General features: G+C 40.7%; 1 protein-coding gene across 1 annotated transcript; it reads left to right on the top strand.

Annotated features, from left to right (window-relative positions):
- The first annotated feature begins 712 nt into the window (after positions 1-712).
- LOC117466341 (lactase/phlorizin hydrolase-like) lies at positions 713-13,458 on the top strand. The gene is made up of 17 exons (XM_071207013.1): positions 713-1,193; positions 2,197-2,267; positions 3,018-3,092; positions 3,184-3,277; positions 5,036-5,123; positions 5,217-5,886; positions 5,977-6,625; positions 6,724-8,271; positions 8,376-8,644; positions 8,744-9,034; positions 9,128-9,326; positions 9,622-9,824; positions 9,906-10,012; positions 10,108-10,239; positions 10,353-10,576; positions 10,693-10,929; positions 13,439-13,458. The coding sequence occupies exons 1-17, from the start codon at positions 713-715 to the stop codon at positions 13,456-13,458; spliced, it is 5,358 nt and encodes a 1,785-aa protein (XP_071063114.1).
- The last annotated feature ends 7,946 nt before the right edge of the window (positions 13,459-21,404 follow it).

The raw sequence follows: 21,404 nt of genomic DNA, 5'->3' as shown, positions 1-21,404 counted from the left end.
CAGGCAAAGATAATTAAGCTATTTGTAGGATAACCTCTCTTACCTCTTTTTTCACAGATAAATAAAAAGAAACAGGAAATTAGAAAGATAATTCGGGCAAAACACTTTCTTTGAAAAAGTTTCTTAAGAAAACAACATGAGAAATGCAAATTAGAATTGTGGGAATATTGTTGTTCATTATTCTTATATTTATAATATACATTCATTTGTGAAACAAGTCGCTTTGTAACGCAAAGTGCGTCTGCTGATCATAGTTTATGATAGTTACAGTGACAGCTGTTATATACAACTGGTATATACTGGTAAAAGAGATTCTCTACTGTGATTCCGTCGTTTTTAAAGTGCAAATTAGTTTAAAAGACATGTTATGGGAGAAATCAATCCAAGTTCTTTAAAGCATATTCTGACTTTATAATAAACGGCCTGTAAATGTGAGTACAGAGGAAGATGCAGTTATCACAAGTCCAGAGTCTTTCTGAGCCTATCACACAGCTGCAATAAAACAGTGTCATTGACACCGCTTGGATGTGATATCCATCTTTTAGTTGATGCAATAAGAAGAAAACAGAATTGCTTTTAAAAGCTTGGCTATCAGTGGATAATATCAGTATATCCTTTGCATGCCACAATGAAGTACCTATTGTGGGTTGCTTTGCTGTATTCGTTTTGTATGTATGGTTGTTGCAATGAGTTTAACCCGCAGGAAGACTTCATGCTTGTTGCAGGCCCCCTGAATGATGCATTCGACTGCAGTCATCCAGTACTTCCAGGCTCTAAACAGCACTTTGAGTACCTCCAGAGCAGAGGGGTGACCCACTTCAAAGTACCGCTGTCATGGGTTCACCTCCTTCCTACAGGCTTCCCCGGACACCCGCAGCAGGCCGTGGTCACCTGCTACCAGACCGTGATGAAACAGCTGCTGGAGGTGGGCCTTCAGCCTCTGGTGGTCCTGCATGGATCCACAGTGCCAGACTCTCTGAGATCGAGGTATGGAGGCTGGGAGAACCCTGAGCTGGGAGACATGTTCCAGCAGTACGCTGAGTTTGTGTTTGGAGAGTTTGGAGAGCTGGCACTTTCCTGGGTGACATTTAGCGACTTGGATGATGTTAGGCATGATCCTGGTCCTCTGCAAACTATCCTGAAACTCAACAAGAACATTTACCAGCTCTACCATCAACGATTTCCTGAAAAAGGTGAGTAAGACTGCAGAGAAAGCTCCTGTTTGTAGGATTGGCAATGTGTTACTGTGTTGTAATAGTTCAACACGACACTTATTTACACTTAATAGGTTGTTGAACAGATATGCCTGTAATTCTGCCCCTGAAAACATGTGTCTCGCTTTAAGAATCAATAAACTACCTGTATGCTGTTCAAACGTGTCTTTTACTATGTATTTCAATAATAAACTCGTTCAAATAATAATAATAAAACGGGAGATTTCAGTTACTAAAGTTCCTAAGTTTGGGTTGATGCCAAGTCAAGAGCTCACTTAGTCAAGTTTGAATGAAATTCCTTCCACAAGGTCTGGCTCTTCGTGGCCCCTTGATGCTGTGTTTGAATCACCTCCAAAAACCAATGTTGTATTATGTTGTCCAGCTTGCTTAATAAAAACTTTATAAAGCACTGTGAGGCCTTGCATTCTCAATATTAATACTTCTTTAGCATAGAGCTCTTGAAGCGTGTGGAAGTAAAACTCCGACAGTAAACATGGACAAAAAATGGACACTGCTTGAGTATTTCTTAATAAATGGTATTGTAAATTGTGTATTTTAGTGTATTTTCCCTTAGGGTCAGCCTAGGGGTAGGGCTTAAGAGGTTACAATATAATGTTTCCATAACCATATTGGTTAATATTGTCTTATCAATGTGTCGTGAGAAATAACTGATCATTTTTCTTTCTATCTGAAACCCTTCACCCCGTCATTTATGGCTCAGATGACATTTGTAGATTACTGTGCCTATCTAAATAATCAATGGATCAATAAAATAATTCAGGCACGCATTTCCCCATAGAGCGATGCCCAATGGGCTTTTTCTGCAGATTCATCATAGTTAGTGTTGCTCATAACATTAATTGGGCTCTGTGTTATTCAAAGAAACTAATGAAAGCCAGCATGATCAATACCAGGACAATGAAACAGCAACAGCTAAATAGAATTCAGCTATACTAAATAATAGTGTCTTCATTGTTCACAGGGAGACGTCTGTCTATTGGGTTGAGAGCTAGTGATGTGGCAATCCTTCCCCAGATAAAAAGTTCAACCAAAGTAAGCTGCATCTTCTGATTTCTTACATTTTCTTTTTTAAGCAGTTGCAATATAAACTTTTGAGAATAGTAAGCATTAGAAATAAAATGGTTAGTCATGTCTAGGATTGAAAGGGAAATGTTAACATCATTCTGTGGATGTTGTGTCAATCTAGAATTCTACACGCATGAATACAAACCAACTTTATTTACAAAGCAAACACCACACCTATAATTAATTTGTCACTTCATGTAAAGCATTTGCCGCATCTCGACAAAGTGCTCTAGAATATTAGATGGTCCTAGTGGTTATATTTTGCATATCTAATATGGCATTTTCCAAAGTGTTTTATTAGCCTTTCAAAATGATTTATACCTTTACTTATCTTAACATTCTGTGTCAGCAACTTGTTGCCATACTTTATTTGCCCTCTTACACACATGTACCGCAGAAAAACCAATATGTTAAGGTTACATTGGTGTATTCACATTATACAAATTGGCCACCATTTGTATGAAGTAGAACACAGTGTGATTTGGTTGTTTTTCTATACCTGTCCAAGATGCACATTGACAGTAATAAATCTATTTTATTCAGATTTATGAAAAGGGACATTTTTACTATGATCAAAAGGAAAAATAAATGATCCTGTGAATGTCTAGTAATGTAGACCCTATGACAATAACACTTAAATAAGCATTTATTGATGTATACCCATTAATATTCATGAGTGGTATAACATACCCTACTGTATCTCCTTATTTTAAACAGATGGATTTCTTGTCAATGCACATGGAATATGAATGTGAATCAGCAAACCTTGGTGAGGAGCTGAGGAGAGTACAGGTACGGTTAACATTAATGGGTGATCTGAATTCATAAAATGTTTTTCATGTTTTGTATTATTACACTGTAGTCCTTGTATGTTATGTTGTAGGTGTCCAGTGGAGACTTGCCTATCCTCATATACGAGATGACTGTTCATGGTTGTCCCTACAGTCAATATCAGGTTCTTGGCAATTTCTTACAAGGTAAATGTAATTTTACCTGACTTAGTACTACTGTGTTATTCAATGTTCTACATATAATTTTAAAATACCAAGAAAGTAGAGAAAACAAGTCTTCCTAACCCTAACCCCAACACTAACCCTTTCCATGGAACAACATTGTCTTCATTGAATTAAACTATAACAATATGTCTTAAAAACACATTTACTGAGTTATCTATTATTATTCTGTGATATGTCAAACAATCCAATGCACTTCAAGAGCTAATACACACATACTTGTGTTTGCACTCTAAAAGGGACCATTTAAAGAAATATTGAAATATGCCTGTGCTTTTTCTAACCTCAAATATTGTATGCTGCTGAAATCCTATACAAAAATAACTCTAGATGGAGTAAGTGTTGAATATACATTTCCAACACAATCTGAACCAATCTTCTGTGTTTTTACCAACCAATGAGAACAAGGTTGGCCTGTTGTGCATTTTAAAATCATTAACTATTTAGTACCGTAATCACGGGAGTGTTATCATGTAATAATTTTAGCTATGTAACAGAAAAGTTTTTACAAGGAAAATCCCGTACATTGTGGGGCACAGCTGTAATAGGTCTTGTTTTTTCTTTTTTATGTGAATGCAATAAACACAGCTCAGTGTGTTAAACAGGTAATGCTGCTGCATATTCTAATGCAACTCGGGTCTTGAAATAAAAACCAAAATGACTGCATCTTCATTTATGTCCGCGCATTAGGGGTGTAACGGTTCACAGAAGTCACGGTTCGGTTCGTACCTCGGTTTGGGGGTCACGGTTCGGTACGGTTCGGTACAACAAGAAAAAGGAGAAAAAAAGTCCCAAATGCATAATTCCAGGTTTGTTCTAATTTATTTTTAAACAGTAGTGCAAGTTTCAGTTTTAAAAATAAGGAACTCTGACATTTTGAATAATTAACTGTATTAAACAGTTAAAAACAAACCACAAACACTCAGATGGCCATATTATCTTAATAACATAATGGCTGATGTCAAACAAAAAGGTTTCATCAAGCTGTAAAACTAAAAAGAATGTCTTGGAAAATATTACATCATAAATAATAAGCCAAAAGCTTCTGTTATTTATTTTGGTCTCACTGCTTTCATGTCTATTGGCTTCTTAAAAACCGCGGGGATCAGCTGTTGAACTGCTGTTGTCTTTTGCCGGGCTCCGTTGATTGGCAAATCTGGGTGATGCCTTCTGATATGATTTAGCATGTTTGGCGTGTGTTACCATTAGCATACCGCACCGCTGTCTAACAACGCCACACCATCCTCGTCCGATCCACCACTCGCACACTTCATCGTTGTTGTAGTCCACAGGGAACCCGAAATGTTCCCACACAGCTGATTTAAAAGAAGCAGGTGGGTTCTAGCTCCTGTGTGTTATCTGAAATCGCCATACTAACTTTTCTTCTTCTTGTATTTTGTTCGTTTTGTTGTGTTTTGTTCTTGTTCTTCATTTGTTGTTTAAGGGCGGCTGGCAAACAGCTTTTAGGCGCAATATCGCCCCCTGGATTATATATAGTGTAGTGGATACTGCCCTGAATGACAGACTTTTTTCCCACTCGTAAAAAAAAAGGCGTATTCGCCGTGTGACTGCATGTGCCGAACCGTGACGTCCGAACCGTGACGTCCGAACCGTGACGTCCGAACCGTGACAGTACGGGACGGATACCGTTACACCCCTACCGCGCATGTTATTATTGTTGGTCATATGACTTGTATTAACTTATCTTTGCACTCATTACAGTGTTAATGAGCAACGCTGACCTGAAGATTGTCGGATGTGCCACAGTGGATATGTTGGGTGAGCCTGAGACGGAGGACTTCCCAACCAGGTAACCATTTATCCTGGTGAAATGTACAGTTGCATGGGTATTGACAGTTTGCTTTTGTATGTTAACATTGTTTTGCTTTCTTATTTTCAACAGTCATGCCATTTCAGACATCAATAGAATTTCAGCATTAAGAAACAATTATCAAAATGTGTGGAATCAGTTTGCGGCTCAAACTGATCGGGATCTTTTCCTGAACGAATCATTTCCCGTTGACTTCCAATGGGCCACCTCCAGCGAGTCCTTCAAGGTGGAGGGAGGCTGGGCAGAAGATGGGAAGGGGGAGTCCATTTGGGACCGTTTTGGTCATGATGGTCTAGTTTTTGCCAATCAGACCGCTGATCTCGCTTGTGACAGTTACCACAAGGTGGATTATGATGTCTACCTCCTGCGAGGTCTTCATGTTAACACCTACCAGTTTTCCATCTCTTGGGCTCGTATTTTCCCTTCGGGCCAGTCAGTCGGAGAAAGGTGCTCTCTACTCTACTACGACAAGCTGATCAATGCTCTCATTGATTCTGGTATACAACCTGTTGTCACTCTCTACCACTGGGATTTGCCCCAGGCCCTCCAGGACTGTGGTGGATGGACCAACGCTTCCATTGTTGAAGCCTTCAAGGACTACGCAGATTTCTGCTTCTCCAGGTTCGGAGACAGAGTCAAGACCTGGAACACTTTCAGTAGCCCCTGGGTGGTGAGCCATGCTGGGTACGGCACTGGTGAGCATGCCCCAGGAGTGACAGACTATGTGGTGGCCTCCTATCAGGTGAGGGCAATATTTATACTATATTGTAAATACATATTGACACACAGCCAACCTCATGCAATTACCTCATTATTTATGTTATCTTTACAGGCGACTCACAACATGATCAAATCCCATGCTGAGGCCTGGCATGTCTACAATGAGAAGTACAGGAAGACACAAGGAGGCAGAGTGGGCATTGCATTGAACTCTGACTGGGCTGAACCCCTGGACCCCTCCAGACCAGAAGACATCGCAGCTGCAGATCGCTACCTGCAGTTCATGCTGGGCTGGTTTGCACATCCCATATTTGTCGATGGAGATTATCCTGCAGCATTTAAGACTCAAATTGAACAGAAAAGAAACGAGTGTCCTCTCTCTGAACCTGCAAGACTTCCAGTCTTCACAGCTGAAGAGAGGAAGAGGATACACGGAACCGCTGACTATTTTGGATTGAACCATTATACCTCCCGGTTAGTCAACAACAGTGCTGGTGGCTGCACCCCTGGTCCTCAGGGGGTTGGCAACTTCCAGTCACACGTAGATCCCTCATGGTCCTCAACAGCTTCTGACTGGATATATTCTGCACCTTGGGGTCTCAGAAGGCTTTTAAACTACATTTCCACAGAGTATTTGAACATTATCAAAGTGCCAATCCACATTACTGGGAATGGTATGCCTACTGAGCACATTGGGGACAGTCTGAATGATGTCAGTAGAATAGACTACATGAAGAGTTACATCAATGAGGCCCTTAAAGGTGAGTGTCTAGAATGTATCTAATAGGCAACCACATTTTACCCTGTGTTATAATAATATAAACTTTGATGTGCTGTTGCGTGTCTTTTTTTTTTTTAGCCATATTCTTAGATGGAGTGAATGTGCAGCGATTCACAGCGGAGTCACTCATGGATGGCTTTGAGGGGAAAAAAGGCTACAGCCAAAGGTTTGGTCTTCATTATGTCAACTTTGAAGATGCAGACAGACCAAGAACCCCGAAGCAATCTGCATATTTCTACTCTCAGGTTATAAAGCAAAATGGATTTGGTGGCCACAAGGCGGAGTTTTTTAATTTGGCAAAGATGCGATTTACTCCCCGTACAACTGCTTTACCACCCTCAGAGGTTCCCTCTAAATCAAAGGTTGTCTGGGAGAAATTCTCAATTCAGTCAAATTTCCAGAGAAAACTCTACCACTACGGCACTTTCCCACAAGGCTTCAGTTGGGGAGTATCATCTTCGGCCTACCAGATTGAAGGTGGCTGGAATGCTGATGGGAAGGGGCCCAGCGTCTGGGATACATTCACCCAAAATGGCAATATTCCTGATAATGCTAATGGAGATGTGGCCTGTGACAGCTACCACAGACTTGAAGAAGACTTCTACATGCTGCGTGCTCTGAAGGTGAAGTCGTACAGATTCTCTTTGTCCTGGTCCAGGATATTTCCTGATGGTCAGCGTACATCTCTGAACCAGAAAGGTGTTGACTATTACAATAGACTCATTGATGGCCTCTTAGCATATAACATCACTCCCATGGTGACACTGTACCACTGGGACCTTCCTGAAGCTTTGCAAAAACTTGATGGCTGGGACAATGTAGAGATGATTAACATTTTTAATGACTTTTGTGACTTCTGCTTTGCCACCTTTGGCGACAGAGTGACATTCTGGATGACCTTCAACCAGCCTCATACAATTGCGTGGTCAGGATATGGACTTGGACAGGTCCCACCCAATGTTACAAATCCAGGAATTGCACCATACAGAGTTGCACACAACCTTATAAAGGCCCACGCCAAGGCTTACCACACATATGATGATAAGTATCGTGCATCCCAAGGTGGTCTTATATCCATTGCCCTTAATGCTGATTGGTTTGAACCTAAAGATGTTAATGTTCCTCGTGAAGTAGTGGCTGCTGACCGCGCTCTGCAGTTCCAATTAGGTTGGTTTGCACACCCTATTTTCAAGAACGGTGACTATCCTGATGCCATGAAATGGCAAGTTGGAAACAAAAGTGAGCTCCAAGATCTTAAAGAGACAAGACTACCTTCATTCACTGAAGAAGAAAAGATGTTCATCAAGGGAACTGCTGACATGTTCTGTGTAAATCATTACACTACAAGAATTGCACAGCATGCTACATTGAGACTTAACCCTGCATCATATTTATATGACCAGGACTTGTCAGAAGCAGAGGAAAGTGATTCACCAACTACTGCCATCAAGAACCAGAGAGCTGTCGCATGGGGCTTAAGGAGACTCCTCAACTGGATCAAAGAGGAGTATGGAGATCCAGAGATTTACATTACTGAGAATGGAGTTGCTACAAATTCAAAGACAACTTGGGATGACTCTGCCAGAGTATTTTATTTCAAGACCTATGTTGATGAGGCTCTGAAAGGTGCGCTGACAAACATTTCTTAAGATAAATATCTATGATGGTAATTAACTTTAACTAGATTTGTAGTCTTGATCATTATTTGTGTGTGTTTGTTTTAATGACAGCGTATGACCTTGATGGTGTGAAAGTAAAAGGATACATAGCAACATCTCTCATGGATTCCTTTGAGTGGCTCAATGGGTACACAGTAGGATTTGGGCTGCACCATGTGGACTTCACTAACCCAATCCGTCCGAGGACACCCAAGTACTCAGCTCATTTCTACTACCAAGTCATAAAGGACAATGGCTTCCCGTCAACAGATGATGACCAACTCATTTATGGCCATTTCCGCAAAGATTTTATTTGGAGTACTGCAACAGCATCATACCAGGTAACTGTTTACATGAAGCCCCTTCATGAATGCTGGATCAGGGAATTGACCAAATATTCCTCACTCTGTTTTTGTCTACTTTAAATCCACTGTCTCCAGATTGAAGGGGGATGGAGAGCAGATGGAAAAGGCCTCAGCATCTGGGACAAGTTTGCTCACACTCCTCTCAGAGTGTTCAATGATGATAATGGGGACATAGCGTGCAACAGTTACAACAAAGTAGAAGAGGATGTTGCTATATTGAAGCAACTTAAGGTGACACATTATCGTTTCTCCATATCCTGGCCGAGGGTGCTTCCTGATGGCACCACCAAGCACATCAACGAGGATGGACTCAACTACTACCACAGACTGGTGGATGCACTGCTCGCAGCAAACATCCAACCTCACGTATGTGTTATTCCTGCCAGCACCCAATTGGAAGTTTTGCAATAAAGGTTTGGTTAATTTGATAAACCCCAAATGCCTGTTCTTTGTTATCAGATCACTCTCTACCACTGGGACCTTCCACAAGCTCTGCAGGACATTGGGGGCTGGGAGAATGATACCATTGTCGGCAAATTCAGGGATTATGCTGACCTCATCTTTAGCCGTTTTGGCCACAAAGTCAAATTTTGGATCACCATTAATGAACCGTACAATGTAGCCAATATAGGCCATGGCTATGGAGCAGCTGCCCCAGGTATGCTTTTAACCAATGCTCTTAAACCTATACTCTACCTCACACATGACCTGTTCCAATCTGTTTAGTTACATCGCATCCAAGGGAACGAAAGCTAGCTCAAACCATTTGTCTCTACTTGATGATGTGGTGCCACTGGCTAGGTTATATTTTTATATTCTTTTAGGCAGATTTAGATGTCGGCTTTCTATATAACTGTACACTTCTCTACCATTTGGTTTGGAAACAGGTTTAAAAGTCAAATGTTTTGAACAGTATTACATGCTCATGAAGACATTTTAAAATGTGTGTTCAGGGATCAGTTTCCGACCAGGTACTCTTCCCTACATCGTGGGTCACAGCCTGCTTAAAGCTCACGCCGAGGCCTGGCATCTCTACAATGACAAATACAGGGCCAAACAGCAAGGAATTATCTCCATCACCATCAACTCTGATTGGTCAGAACCCAGGAATCCATACAAGCAGGAAGACATTGATGCTGCAAAACGTGTGGTGCAGGTACTGAAATAAATAATAGGGACAAACTAACTGTTGTTATTGTCTGTTCTCTAATGGTGCTTTTTGTGTGTCCCTGTGCAGTTCTACATTGGTTGGTTTGCCCATCCCGTTTTTAATGGAGACTACAGCAACATAATGAAGACAATCATTCGAGAGCGAAGTTTAGCTGCTAATCTGACAAAATCTCGGTATTAAAAATAAATAAAAACATTAAACAGAAATAATGGACATTTGTTGTACCATTATCAGGTAGATTTTAATGTACTGTATACTATTTCTCCAGACTGCCTGAGTTCACCCCAGCTGAGATCAAGAGGATTAAAGGTACCTATGATTATTTTGGGTTCAACCATTATACCACCGTCCTGGCATTCCCCGTGAACTATGGAAACCTGCAGCACTACGATGCCGATAGGTAAGCAAGTACTGTGCAAGAAACAAGTGGCAGAAGCAAGTCATACATAATAATGAGAATTGGTGCCATCATTTTTGTGAAATAAAACCATGTACTTGAATTAATATTCTTAGGGGTGCAGGAACAATTGCTGATCGTAGCTGGCTGGATTCAGGCTCGTCCTGGCTGAAGGTTTCACCGTTTGGATTCCGCAGGATATTAAACTTCATTAAGACGGAGTATGGAAATCCACCTATTATCATCACAGAAAATGGTATCTCAGAGCGGGGGCCTATTGACCTAAATGATACCCTTAGGAGCTACTACTATGAACAATACATCAACCAACTGCTGAAAGGTAATCTTGCTCTATTACTGGATAATGTCTAAACAAGACAGAATCTCTAATGGAGTACATAAAGCAAGAACTTCAGTGTATTTTCATTTCTAAACTTGTTCCTTTTCTCTTTCCAGCTTACTTGCTAGATAACGTGGATATCCGTGGCTACACAGCTTGGTCACTGATGGACAACCTTGAGTGGGCCACTGGCTTTTCAGAGAGATTTGGCCTTTTCTATGTCAATCACTCAGACACCAAATTGCCAAGAGTGGCTAAGAATTCTGTTACCTGCTACTCTACCATCATCAACTGCAACGGATTCCCAGACCCTGCATTGGGACCCGATGAATGTTTCAACCCAGCGCCTGAAGGTAAATTGACTTTAACGTTGAATCTTTCTAAAATAACATTAAGAAGAACAATCAATAAGTTGTGGTTTAACTGCTAGACAAAAACAGTGGAGTCCTGTTGTTAGCATATTAAATGAGTTAATAAGTGACCTTAAGGGGTGAGTGGATTTTGTTACTTTGGTCGTTTGGTCCAACCCAGGCTGAAGTCGAATGTCCATTTAGCTTAGGAACCTTCTTAACGGAGTGAAATTACCCGGAAGTCCCTCAGTGGCAGCCATGATAAGTGCCGTTCGAATTCTCTAGATGATAGGAAAGGAGGTTTCAAACTTCCTTTATAACCTCCTTTAGCTTAGGAACCACTGGACCTCCCTTGACGAAAGGAAAGGAGAAAATGCTGCCCCACAATGCCTTGCAGCCGCAGCATTTGCCGTCACACAACAGTCGGCCGTTCACGGAAACAACCGATTATGACAGAGAAATTATATCATGAAAGTTACGGTGCTTATTAAGCATTTTAAAATGTAGGTAACTTGCGTAAAGTGCTTTGTTTTGAACGTTCATCAGTATTATAATCAAAAAGAGAAATATGAACATTAGTTTTTACTGAAATGATCAAATAAAGTCAACATTTCACAGTCTTGACTGAGCTGTGTGGGGTTTGTTCAACTTTTAAAAGATGTTTGAATGGTGATATACACACTGATAGATGTTAAGGACTTACGTTTATAATAAATACATCTGTATTGATTTTAAGATATTCTCATAGTTCATACAATCATACGTATTGGGATCATTTGTATTAATGTGGACCGGAGGGAGAGGGTGACGAGCACACGTTTCACTTTCCTTTTTTATTTCAATTCCAACTTTGGTCATGAAGAATATGTTTCTCTGTTGTCCACGTTCATAAAGCATAAAGCAGCAGCATCAGAGCACGGTGCAGAGTCTCTAGATGAGTTTACAGTAGTCCCTCGTTCTTTTTAAACATCCATGTTGTAGTCCGCTGTATAGAAAACTGTAGTTTCTAGTTTCCCCACAGCAGTGACGCACATTTATGACCTCCACTGGCGCATCATAAACACGTCGGATAGTGAAAGTGCAGTCGGATTCTCCTTTTGAATTCTCCTATCTACTATTCCTTAACCCCGTGATGTTTAACACTTCTTTCGTGTTATAGTCACAAACTTTAATCTATTGATTTGTGTTCACCAACACGATTTTCCCCTTTTTTCCGTGTCACACAGAACGATTTTAAAAGCAATGTATTTCTATTGGTAGTATGTTTCGTGCCTGCACCACGTATTTGTGTCCGGTCGGGTCTTGGAAGACCGGAAGCTGTGTGGTTCATAAAAAACATGTTCTTACTCAATATCAAGCCACGATTATTGTTTTTATTTTAAATCGTATAATGTCGGACTTTTTTTGCCGTCCGTGAGGAAAAGAAATGGGGCTCAGAATACTGAAATATGTATTTTAAAAAATATTTTCCATGAAATTTGTTATTCTTTTCTAAATAACACACTGTTATTTACTCAACAATAACACACAATTATCCTTGTTTTTATTTATTTGTTTAATTCTATAATCTCTGTTTTTTTTGCCGTCAGGAACTGAATTTCAAAATAAAGTCATTATCAGCCTTAACTATCAACAGAATTGCGTTGCCAGGCAACATCTTGGGGTGAAAACAGTATTTCCGGTCTCGAAGTTTTCATAGTAATCTGCAGTACTCATCAACGAAAAACATCAGTTTATCCTTGATTGGTTTAAATTGTGTACAACGCTTTTGTGTGTGTCCTTCAATTCGGAGAAACATATTTTTCGGAGGTTAGGATGGCCGAAGACACTACACTACCCATAATCCCCAGCTTTCGTTTGGGACTACAGTCCCTTTGCTTGACAAACCCCGTGATTAGTCTTCAAGCTCTGTGATTGGATGTTGGAGTGGCAGTGCGCCAAGGTTACGCCGAGCATCAAACTTTGAAATGGAATGAAGCCACGGCAGACTATCCAAAACTGGAACGGGTCCAGCGCACGCCCCCCCCCCCAGAACTACACATGCTGGCTATTGTGTTTCGCAACATGTTCTATGGCACGTGTCCACTGGGAATTGCAGTTTTAAAAGACGTTTTCGTTTTAACCACAATTAGAAGTTGCCAGTATTAAACTGTGTAGGCCTACACCCCTGGAGGTTTAGGGCAGGGGTATCAAACTCAAGGCCCGGGGGCCAAATCTGGCCAGTGACTTCATTTTCTGTGGCCCCACAAGAGCTTGCAAAGAATATTATATGTTTATTATACGGTTACATGATGATTTACAGAAGCACGTTGCCCATAAACTACATGTCCCACAATGCATCTCAAATTATACTTTTTTCTCAGAATTTGACTTTTTTTCTTCTAAATATGCCTTTTTTCTTAGAATGTGCCTTTTTCTTAGAATGTGCCTTTTTCTCAGAATTTGACTTTTTAAATGTCACTTCCTTTTAAAAAAAAATATGTCACTTCTGTTTTTTTGTTTTGTTTTCCAGAATTTGGCTTTTCTTTTTAAAACATTTTGTGATATGCACACTAAAGAGACTTGCAATTATTTGCCCCAGATTTCTGCTTTCAGACGTAGTTAATTATGAAGCTATTACCCAATCCAATAATAATCCAATGCAGAGGCAATAATGTAATATAATACATTATTTTATATATATATTTGTATTTTTTTATATAGTCTTAAAGTTACAACCGGCCCTTTGAGTGCAGCCATAATGCTGATGTGGCCCACGATTAAATTGAGTTTGACACCCCTGGTTTAGGGGATAGGAAACACATTGGTGTTGTCAAATGTAAAACATATAATTAATAAATGGGTGAAAATTGCTTGTGTCCATAATGGACAGCATTAATATATACCTACATGACAGCTCAGGTCAGAAGAGCTTTATTTAATAGCTGGTCTCATGTCTGTGACCCCATGTTGTTAATTGATATGCCTTGAAACATGCACTTGTCAAGGTTCAGAGGCACATTTTGAAAATATGGCAGTAGTCATCGATCATCTTAAAATAAGATAAGATAAGATAAGATATACTTTATTGATCCCAAGTAATAGCAGCATGTAAAACATGCAATTTATTGTTACTTTGTAATTCTACTCCACTACAATTCAGAGGTTACCACTACATTTATTTTAGTTACTTGACAAATTGAGATTAATGATGTGAAATATAAACAACCCTTAAATCAGACTTTAGTCACACCTGAGTAAAATTCCGGGAAGGTGATTGACAAGTGCCAACAATCAAGAGAAATATTAGTTGGTGCTTGAAAAGACTAAACATTTATCTGCAGATCCCTATACAGTATATTCATTACTCGTTATTCTTTACTAATAGTTAATTAAAGACTGTATAATGGCTATTTTGCACATCCCTTTCAAGATTTCAAGATTTTCTAAGGTTTATTGACATATCATACAACTACGGTGTAGTTATGCAATGATGAAAAATGTGGCTCGCCGGTTCCTCAACAGTGCATTACAAGACATCTATCAATATGTGTGTATACCTCCACCATTAAACTGTCATATTCTGCACATTTCTTATACTATCTACATACATGTATAAGAGTATAATTAATATGTATAATATCAGTTAAAGTGGACCTGTCATGCTATATTTGAATAATATATTGTAGGGCCATACCTATATAAAACATATCTGTGAAGTTTTTTTTTCAAAATACCAAACAGATCATGTATTTTAGCCATGCCTCATTTCGCTCTATTTGCTCTATTCCAGCACTGTTTTTGCAATGGCTGATTCTGTATGCCAGCGCCACTTACAGGCCTGGCATATGTACTACAGCGTCTCCAGCGCTTTCGAGCGGTCTCGTGTGAACGGACACGTTCGTGGCCCAACCCCCCTTTCCCCTGATAGGTGGAGAGTTGCCCATATAGACGGAGCTCCTTGTTTCTGACGTCAGAGATATTTGAAATATGTATAAGTCTGTATCAGATCCGTTGCAGCCCCGTTTTTAGAGATTTGGGTATGGAGGAAAAGAGAGAGGGTTGTGTTTTCTGACACTTGGTGAGTTCCCTGACACACCGGGGTCACATATTCATGTATAAAAGATGTACAAAAGTGCATTTTGCATGATATGTCCCCTTTAAAATGGGTGCTTCAACATAGTTAACATTGCACGAAAAGCAATATATTAGACATTAGGCGCTTTCACACCACAGTACTTTTCCCACAAAGGTTCATCAGAACTTGCAGTTCATAAGAACTAAAGAGTTCTCATGAACTGCAGATAGCATGAAGTATAAAAGATCGCCGATGCTAATGTAGCGTTGGCATTAGCATGTCTCCCCCGGGGGCATCCGGGCTTAAACGGTGTATTATAGAATTATCACACCGGTGTGACAGTACTCTTCAAAGGGTTCACGAAATATGACTACTACTCTGTACTTACATTTTGGGTCACTTAATGTTACTTCATGTTAACGCTAATAAAAAGGACAAGGCTAAGGCTGAAATGCTAAGTAACGTGCTTGCTACTAACTAGCTAACTTGATCCAGCCACTCCTGGTCCTTTCATCAGATGGGAAGCGAAAGAACGAGCTAGACTCATTGCTGATATGATAACAACCTGGTACTAAGCACACAGGCATCTTATCTTAGCTATCTCTTATATTTAGTGGAGGAAAACAATTATGACATCAGTTATGACATCACTTACGCGACTGGAATTTGTAATCTTTCTACTTGCGTATTTTTCAGAGTCTTATATTTCAACAGTTTTACGACAAACTGTGACTTTTTTGACATGGAAATGATTTTTTTAAGATTGAGAAACATCATGTGTGTAATTCATGGCACAATTCAAATGGGATCGAAAGATATCTTTTCTCTCCCCATTGACTTCAATCCACAATTTTTCCCAAATAAGGTCCCATGGGTTGGAAGTAGATAGGCGGGACTTCACCTCTCTATACTGCCACCCGAAGTCCCTGGCCAGAAGTCCCAGGAGTTGGGGACTGGCTTCAGTAGAAGCTGCTGGGACTCCCAGCAGCTTCTTCTGAAGCCTTCCGAGTAAATCGCCAGGGGCCTCATTTATAACGCTGTGCGTAGGATTCACGTGGGAAGGTTGCTTACGTAGTAGAAATCCAAAAAATAGGTACAGACATTTTCCGACATTTTTCGATTCACCAAACATTGCGCATTTCCCTTTATAAATCACAACCGACTCGAAATGCGGTGCAGCTTTTGCGGGCTTCACGTAACGCCCATATTTGCCTATAAATAGTCAAAGAAATGCCCCGTATTAATATTCATTCTGACTGACTTTATGAAGAAGATCGCAGGAAATGACGACAGAACAGCTAAAAAAGACATCTCACACCGTGTCAGATTTTGGTTATTTTGGGGACATCGAGATAAATCATATTGTTTGGTGGATGCAGTTTGAACCAGAGTAGCAGCATGGAGGTCGGATCGTCACCAAAATAAATAAATAAATGGCCCGAAAAAGGTTAATGACAAAAACAATACACATAGCCTTCCTCATGCAGTGTGTTTGTACCGGGGACAGGAGACACCCCCTCAGTGGCGTAGCCAGGAATTATTGTGTGGGTGGGCCTGGAGAAATGTAGGTGGGCCAGGGGGAGACATATTAAGCGTGGGGTCTGAGCTGAAACTTCATTAATGATTTTAATGATTTTTTAATGCACTAATAGAACATAAGCATAAATTAGCAGTGAAAACAAAAAACATAGGCACGGTGGCCTCAGAATGTGTGTAAAACTGACATCCACATAGGGATGGGTATCGTTAAGGCTTTAACGGTACTACTACTTTTATCGATAGCGCTTATGCTTATGCTCCAGGTTCAGTACCAACCACATCATAAAGTACGCGGACGATACAACAGTGGTGGGACTCATCAGGGACAACAAGGAACAGGCCTACAGGGAGGAGGTGAAACATCTGACGGACTGGTGTAACACCAACAACCTGATCCTGAATGTCGATAAAACAAAAGAGATCATTGTCGACTTCAGGAACAAAAAGCACTGTCACCCACCACTCCACATCAACGGCACAGCAGTGAAGACTACAGCCAGCACCAAGTTCCTGGTGCATATCACAAGCAGTCTGACCTGGTCCACTTACACTACATCACTATTTAAGAATGAACAGAAGCGCCTACACTTCCTGTGCAGGTTGAGAAGAGTACAGCTTCCCCCTCCCATCCTCACCACGTTCTACAGAGGAACCATAGAGAGCGTGCTGACCAGCGGCATCTCCATCTAGTCGAGAGACTGTAACGCCAAAGACTGGAAGTCTCTGCAGAGAGTGGTCAGGACAGCAGAGAAGATCATCGGAGTTTCTCTCCCTCCCATCAGAGACACCGCTCAGAAACGCTGCCTGACAAAAGCCCAGAACATTTTTTAAGACCCCACTCATCCTCACTATGCTCTGTTCTCCCTGCTGCCCTCTGGCAAGAGGTTCCGCAGCATTAAGAGCAGAACAGCAGATTCTGCAATAGCTTTTTTCCCCAAGCCATCAGACTGCTGAACAGCAAGTAGACCAGTAACATAAAGATTACATTACGCTGTGTAAAGAGCACATATTTGTTATATAGTATGTCTATTTTATTTATATGTATAGTAAGTCTTTATATTTTAAACGCACACGTTATCTTTAATTTTATCAGCACCACGTCACTATTATTTATTTATATGTACAATTTTAGCAAGTTTTTATATTATCCTGTTCCTGTAAGCCAGTACAACGAAATTTCGTTGTAATAGTACACTCTGTGTCTTGATGAAATGACAATAAAGTATGTCTATGTCTTATCGATCCGGTCCTTTGGCATTACTTTTATCGGTTCTTTTGGAGAAAAAAATAAGGTCAACTAACTAAACAAATCGTGAACAAAACTAACATTGCTTTTTATTTAAATTAAATAAATAATATTTCACATCAAAAGAAACAACAATGTTTTAACAAATTGTATTACATAATGTGATGACAGAACTGGAAACAGAAAAGTGGAAACTTTAACAAAACAAATAACTCAGTTTCCTCTCATCATTAACCCATGTTTGTATAATGTAGTTAACTCGGTGTGTTGCTGCTAGCATACATAACACCTGACGTGGAAACGTTACTCGTGGATGGAGCTACAGAGCTGCTAGAAAGACAGTCGAACCCGGTGCATTCCTCCGTCTGAATGTGGAGCACTTTTGATAAATGTTTAGACAAATTGCTCGTGTTACCGCCCTTACATGCTAAACTCTTATTCCACTTTTGATAACGAGTATTGTCCACATCGACACGGCTATAGTTTAACCACACCTCGGAGCGCGTTCTCTCCGCCATCTCCTCCGTGTGTGTGTGTTGCTGCATGTAGCAGCTGCGTGTGTGTAAACTGCGCCGCCCCCTCGCAAGCAGGCGGGGAGAGATCTCTTAAACGGAGTTGGCGACACTTAAACTGCAATGTAATGTTTGTGTAGCAATAAAACATACACCATATATCGGGGGCACAGGTTGTTTATCCTTGACAGTCGCACAGTGGGCACACACTGAGTGTTTTCATATTCAGCAAATGTGTACACGCTAAACTGCAGACCTCAAGAAGAAATAATACTTTCATTCACTCACGGCAAAAGTTACTTTACAAACTATAAAAACTATAAAAACTCACGGTAAAAAAATGCACTCCCTATTCCATTGTCATGAAGGTGGAATCTAACTATATCCAGAATACGTTTTATTGGATACAGGCTAGACACATGTTTATTTCTGCTGTAAAGTTGGGCATTTTAACATGGGGTCTATGGGAATTGCTCCTTTTTGCATCCATCCCCTGTCGGCCACTAGATGAACTGCAGTTTGTGGCACTTCCTACTGGGCTTCCCGGCTCTGCGCTATGAAGCGCTGATTGGCTGTGGGTTGGCCAGACGTGCATGTGGCCCCATCCGGGCCCACCCACAGCTACGCCGCTGCACCCCCTTGATGAGAAACTGTAAGAAATGATCGGGGAATCCCTCCTGAGTGGAGTCATGACGACTGGATCTGAATTATGTTTTTGTATTTGGTGGTTTGCAGTGGCGGCCGGCCCATAGGGGCGCTAGGGGCGCCGCCCCACCTCTAGCCAGATACAAAATAAAAATAAAAAATAAATATTAAATAAAAAAATATATATTTAAAAATATATATTTAAAAAAATATATATATTTTATATTTTAATTTTTAATGAACAAGGTAAATATCATACAATTAGTATCACAAAAATGTATAATCTACAATACAATCTCGTTTAAAATTGTGTTACGATGTCTAAAGTTACTGATAAGTCACCTGTTTCCTGCCTGGCCTTGCCCATGGCATTAGTTTATCATTACCGGGCAGAGCCCCCAAGCGAAACAGCAGCAACCAGCAGGTTGCAAAAGTCTCAATAGTAAACTGTGCCGCCGAAACATAATTTCAGCCAATCAGCACCGTCAAATATTTTGGTCACGTGGGCGCTCACGTTGGCGCCCATGTTGCTTACGTGCGTTGACCTGAGTTGTTTTTTAGACTCGTGAGTGACCAAGGTGACGCAGTATTTGGATGAGAATGGTGTGCAGGTGGAGTCGCCGGAACCTCGGTCCGCCCAAGAGCTACTCTCCAATCCTTTTGAAAGGAGAAGTTTGGGAGATAAATTGATACTTAAAGACCTTGGACCGGACCAACCCGATTTGTATATATCACACAAGCTCATGAAAAAGACAAAACGTATCAACAAGGCTTCTCACATGGCTAGCTGGATGCAAACAGGTAAATGCTATCTTTTGTTTCACATGCTTGCTCTTCAAACAGCCGGGGACAGATACGATCTGTTCAGAAACTAGACAAAAGTTAAACAAGTACAAACCACAGACTGCCTGTGTCATGGCGAATACAGTCGCTGGTTTATTTATGTCTGTATAGGCCGTTGTTGTGAGTGTGGACGGTCGGAGCATATATAACGTTAGCTTAGCCAAGCTCCATTTAGAAAACACGCATTTTAAAAGGGTTTTTCGCCTGCCGTCTGTCTGCAGACTTGTCAAAGCATTAATTCATGGTTTTTACTAACCGGTATCAGTATGTTGTTACTTCAGCATCATTTTGAAACGTGTATTACAATTAAATCACGGTCAAATATGTTCATCTTGTTGTAGTTGTAGCCCCCTTGCCAGCGATTCTCTCTCTAGTTTAGCATACTCAGCCTGGTTGTTCCTGGCCCTAGAACCACGATTTAGTCGGGCCAGAAAAAAGGTGAAAAAGTAGCCCCGTGCCAAAACTAGGCCAAGTGGAAACGCAACCAAAAACGGGCCCCGCACGGCTCGGCACGCTTAAATCGAGCTACCCGCTGCAGTGGAAACGCGCCATAATAGTGTCGAAAAAGTAGCCACTTTTAGCCCTTTTATCGGGTTCATTGCGATGGAAACATTTCTTGCTAGCTAGCTAGCTAACAACAGTTGTGCCTTCCATTGAGGGAAAAGCTGCTTCTTGCATTTTGAGACAACACTACAAGTGGAAATTCTCACTGCACAAGTGATAACAAAGCACGACATGGCAGTGTGCTAAGTATGGTAACCAAATTGAAACGCTCTGTTACTGTGCTTAATTTAAGCAGTTACTATTTGTAGTTTCTGATTTAACTGACACTTGTGAAAGTTAAATTAACTGTCTTAAAGGTGGGGTAGGTAAGTTTGAGAAACCGGCTCGAGATCGCTAGAATTTGAAAATACACAACCGGAGAAAATCTTCCACTTCCTTATAGAGCCCCTCCTCCAACACACACGAACGCGCACATGACCAAAGAGGGCACGATGTGCCCCGATGGAAGGCTGACAGGCAGGTAGGCCCCGGCTAAACGGATTGGTTGTACTTTTTACAGTATTACGGCTTCTACAGATGAAATTTTTTTATGGATTTTTTGTCAAAGCACTTAAGATATTCATTGCTATCGGGATGTTAAGAGCATTCCATGGAATATAACAAAAAGTGTATCTCGAGCCGGTTTCTGAAACTTACCTACCCCACCTTTAAGAAAGCAAATACGTGTTTTTTTCCTTCAATGTGTCAAATAACTTTATAGAAAACAGCAGTCAGTGATCGAAGAGCTTAAGTATTGGCTAGAAATGTCTTATTTTCTCACATTTACAAATAACAGAAACGGTTATGATATTACAATATGATAATCTCCTTTCTACAGCAACAAGTGTGCCGATCACCCCTGATCCCTCTTTCAACACTGTGGACTTCCTGGGTATGAAGCTCTCAACAAGTGATGCTGAGACCGGACTTGCCACCACGTTTGCTCTAATGATTGTTGCAGCGTTTGGAGCTATTTGTTTATCTGTTTGCCTCTTTAAGGCACAAAAAAGGTCCCACCAAAAGCAAAACATTGAAACTATAAAAATGGAACAGAAATTATAAACGCAAATCTGTAGAACTGTGACCTTTCTGT

Source organism: Pseudochaenichthys georgianus, chromosome 21, assembly GCF_902827115.2.
Source record: "Pseudochaenichthys georgianus chromosome 21, fPseGeo1.2, whole genome shotgun sequence".
Classification (NCBI taxonomy): domain Eukaryota; kingdom Metazoa; phylum Chordata; class Actinopteri; order Perciformes; family Channichthyidae; genus Pseudochaenichthys; species Pseudochaenichthys georgianus.
This window is presented reverse-complemented; position numbering and strand designations above follow the sequence as displayed.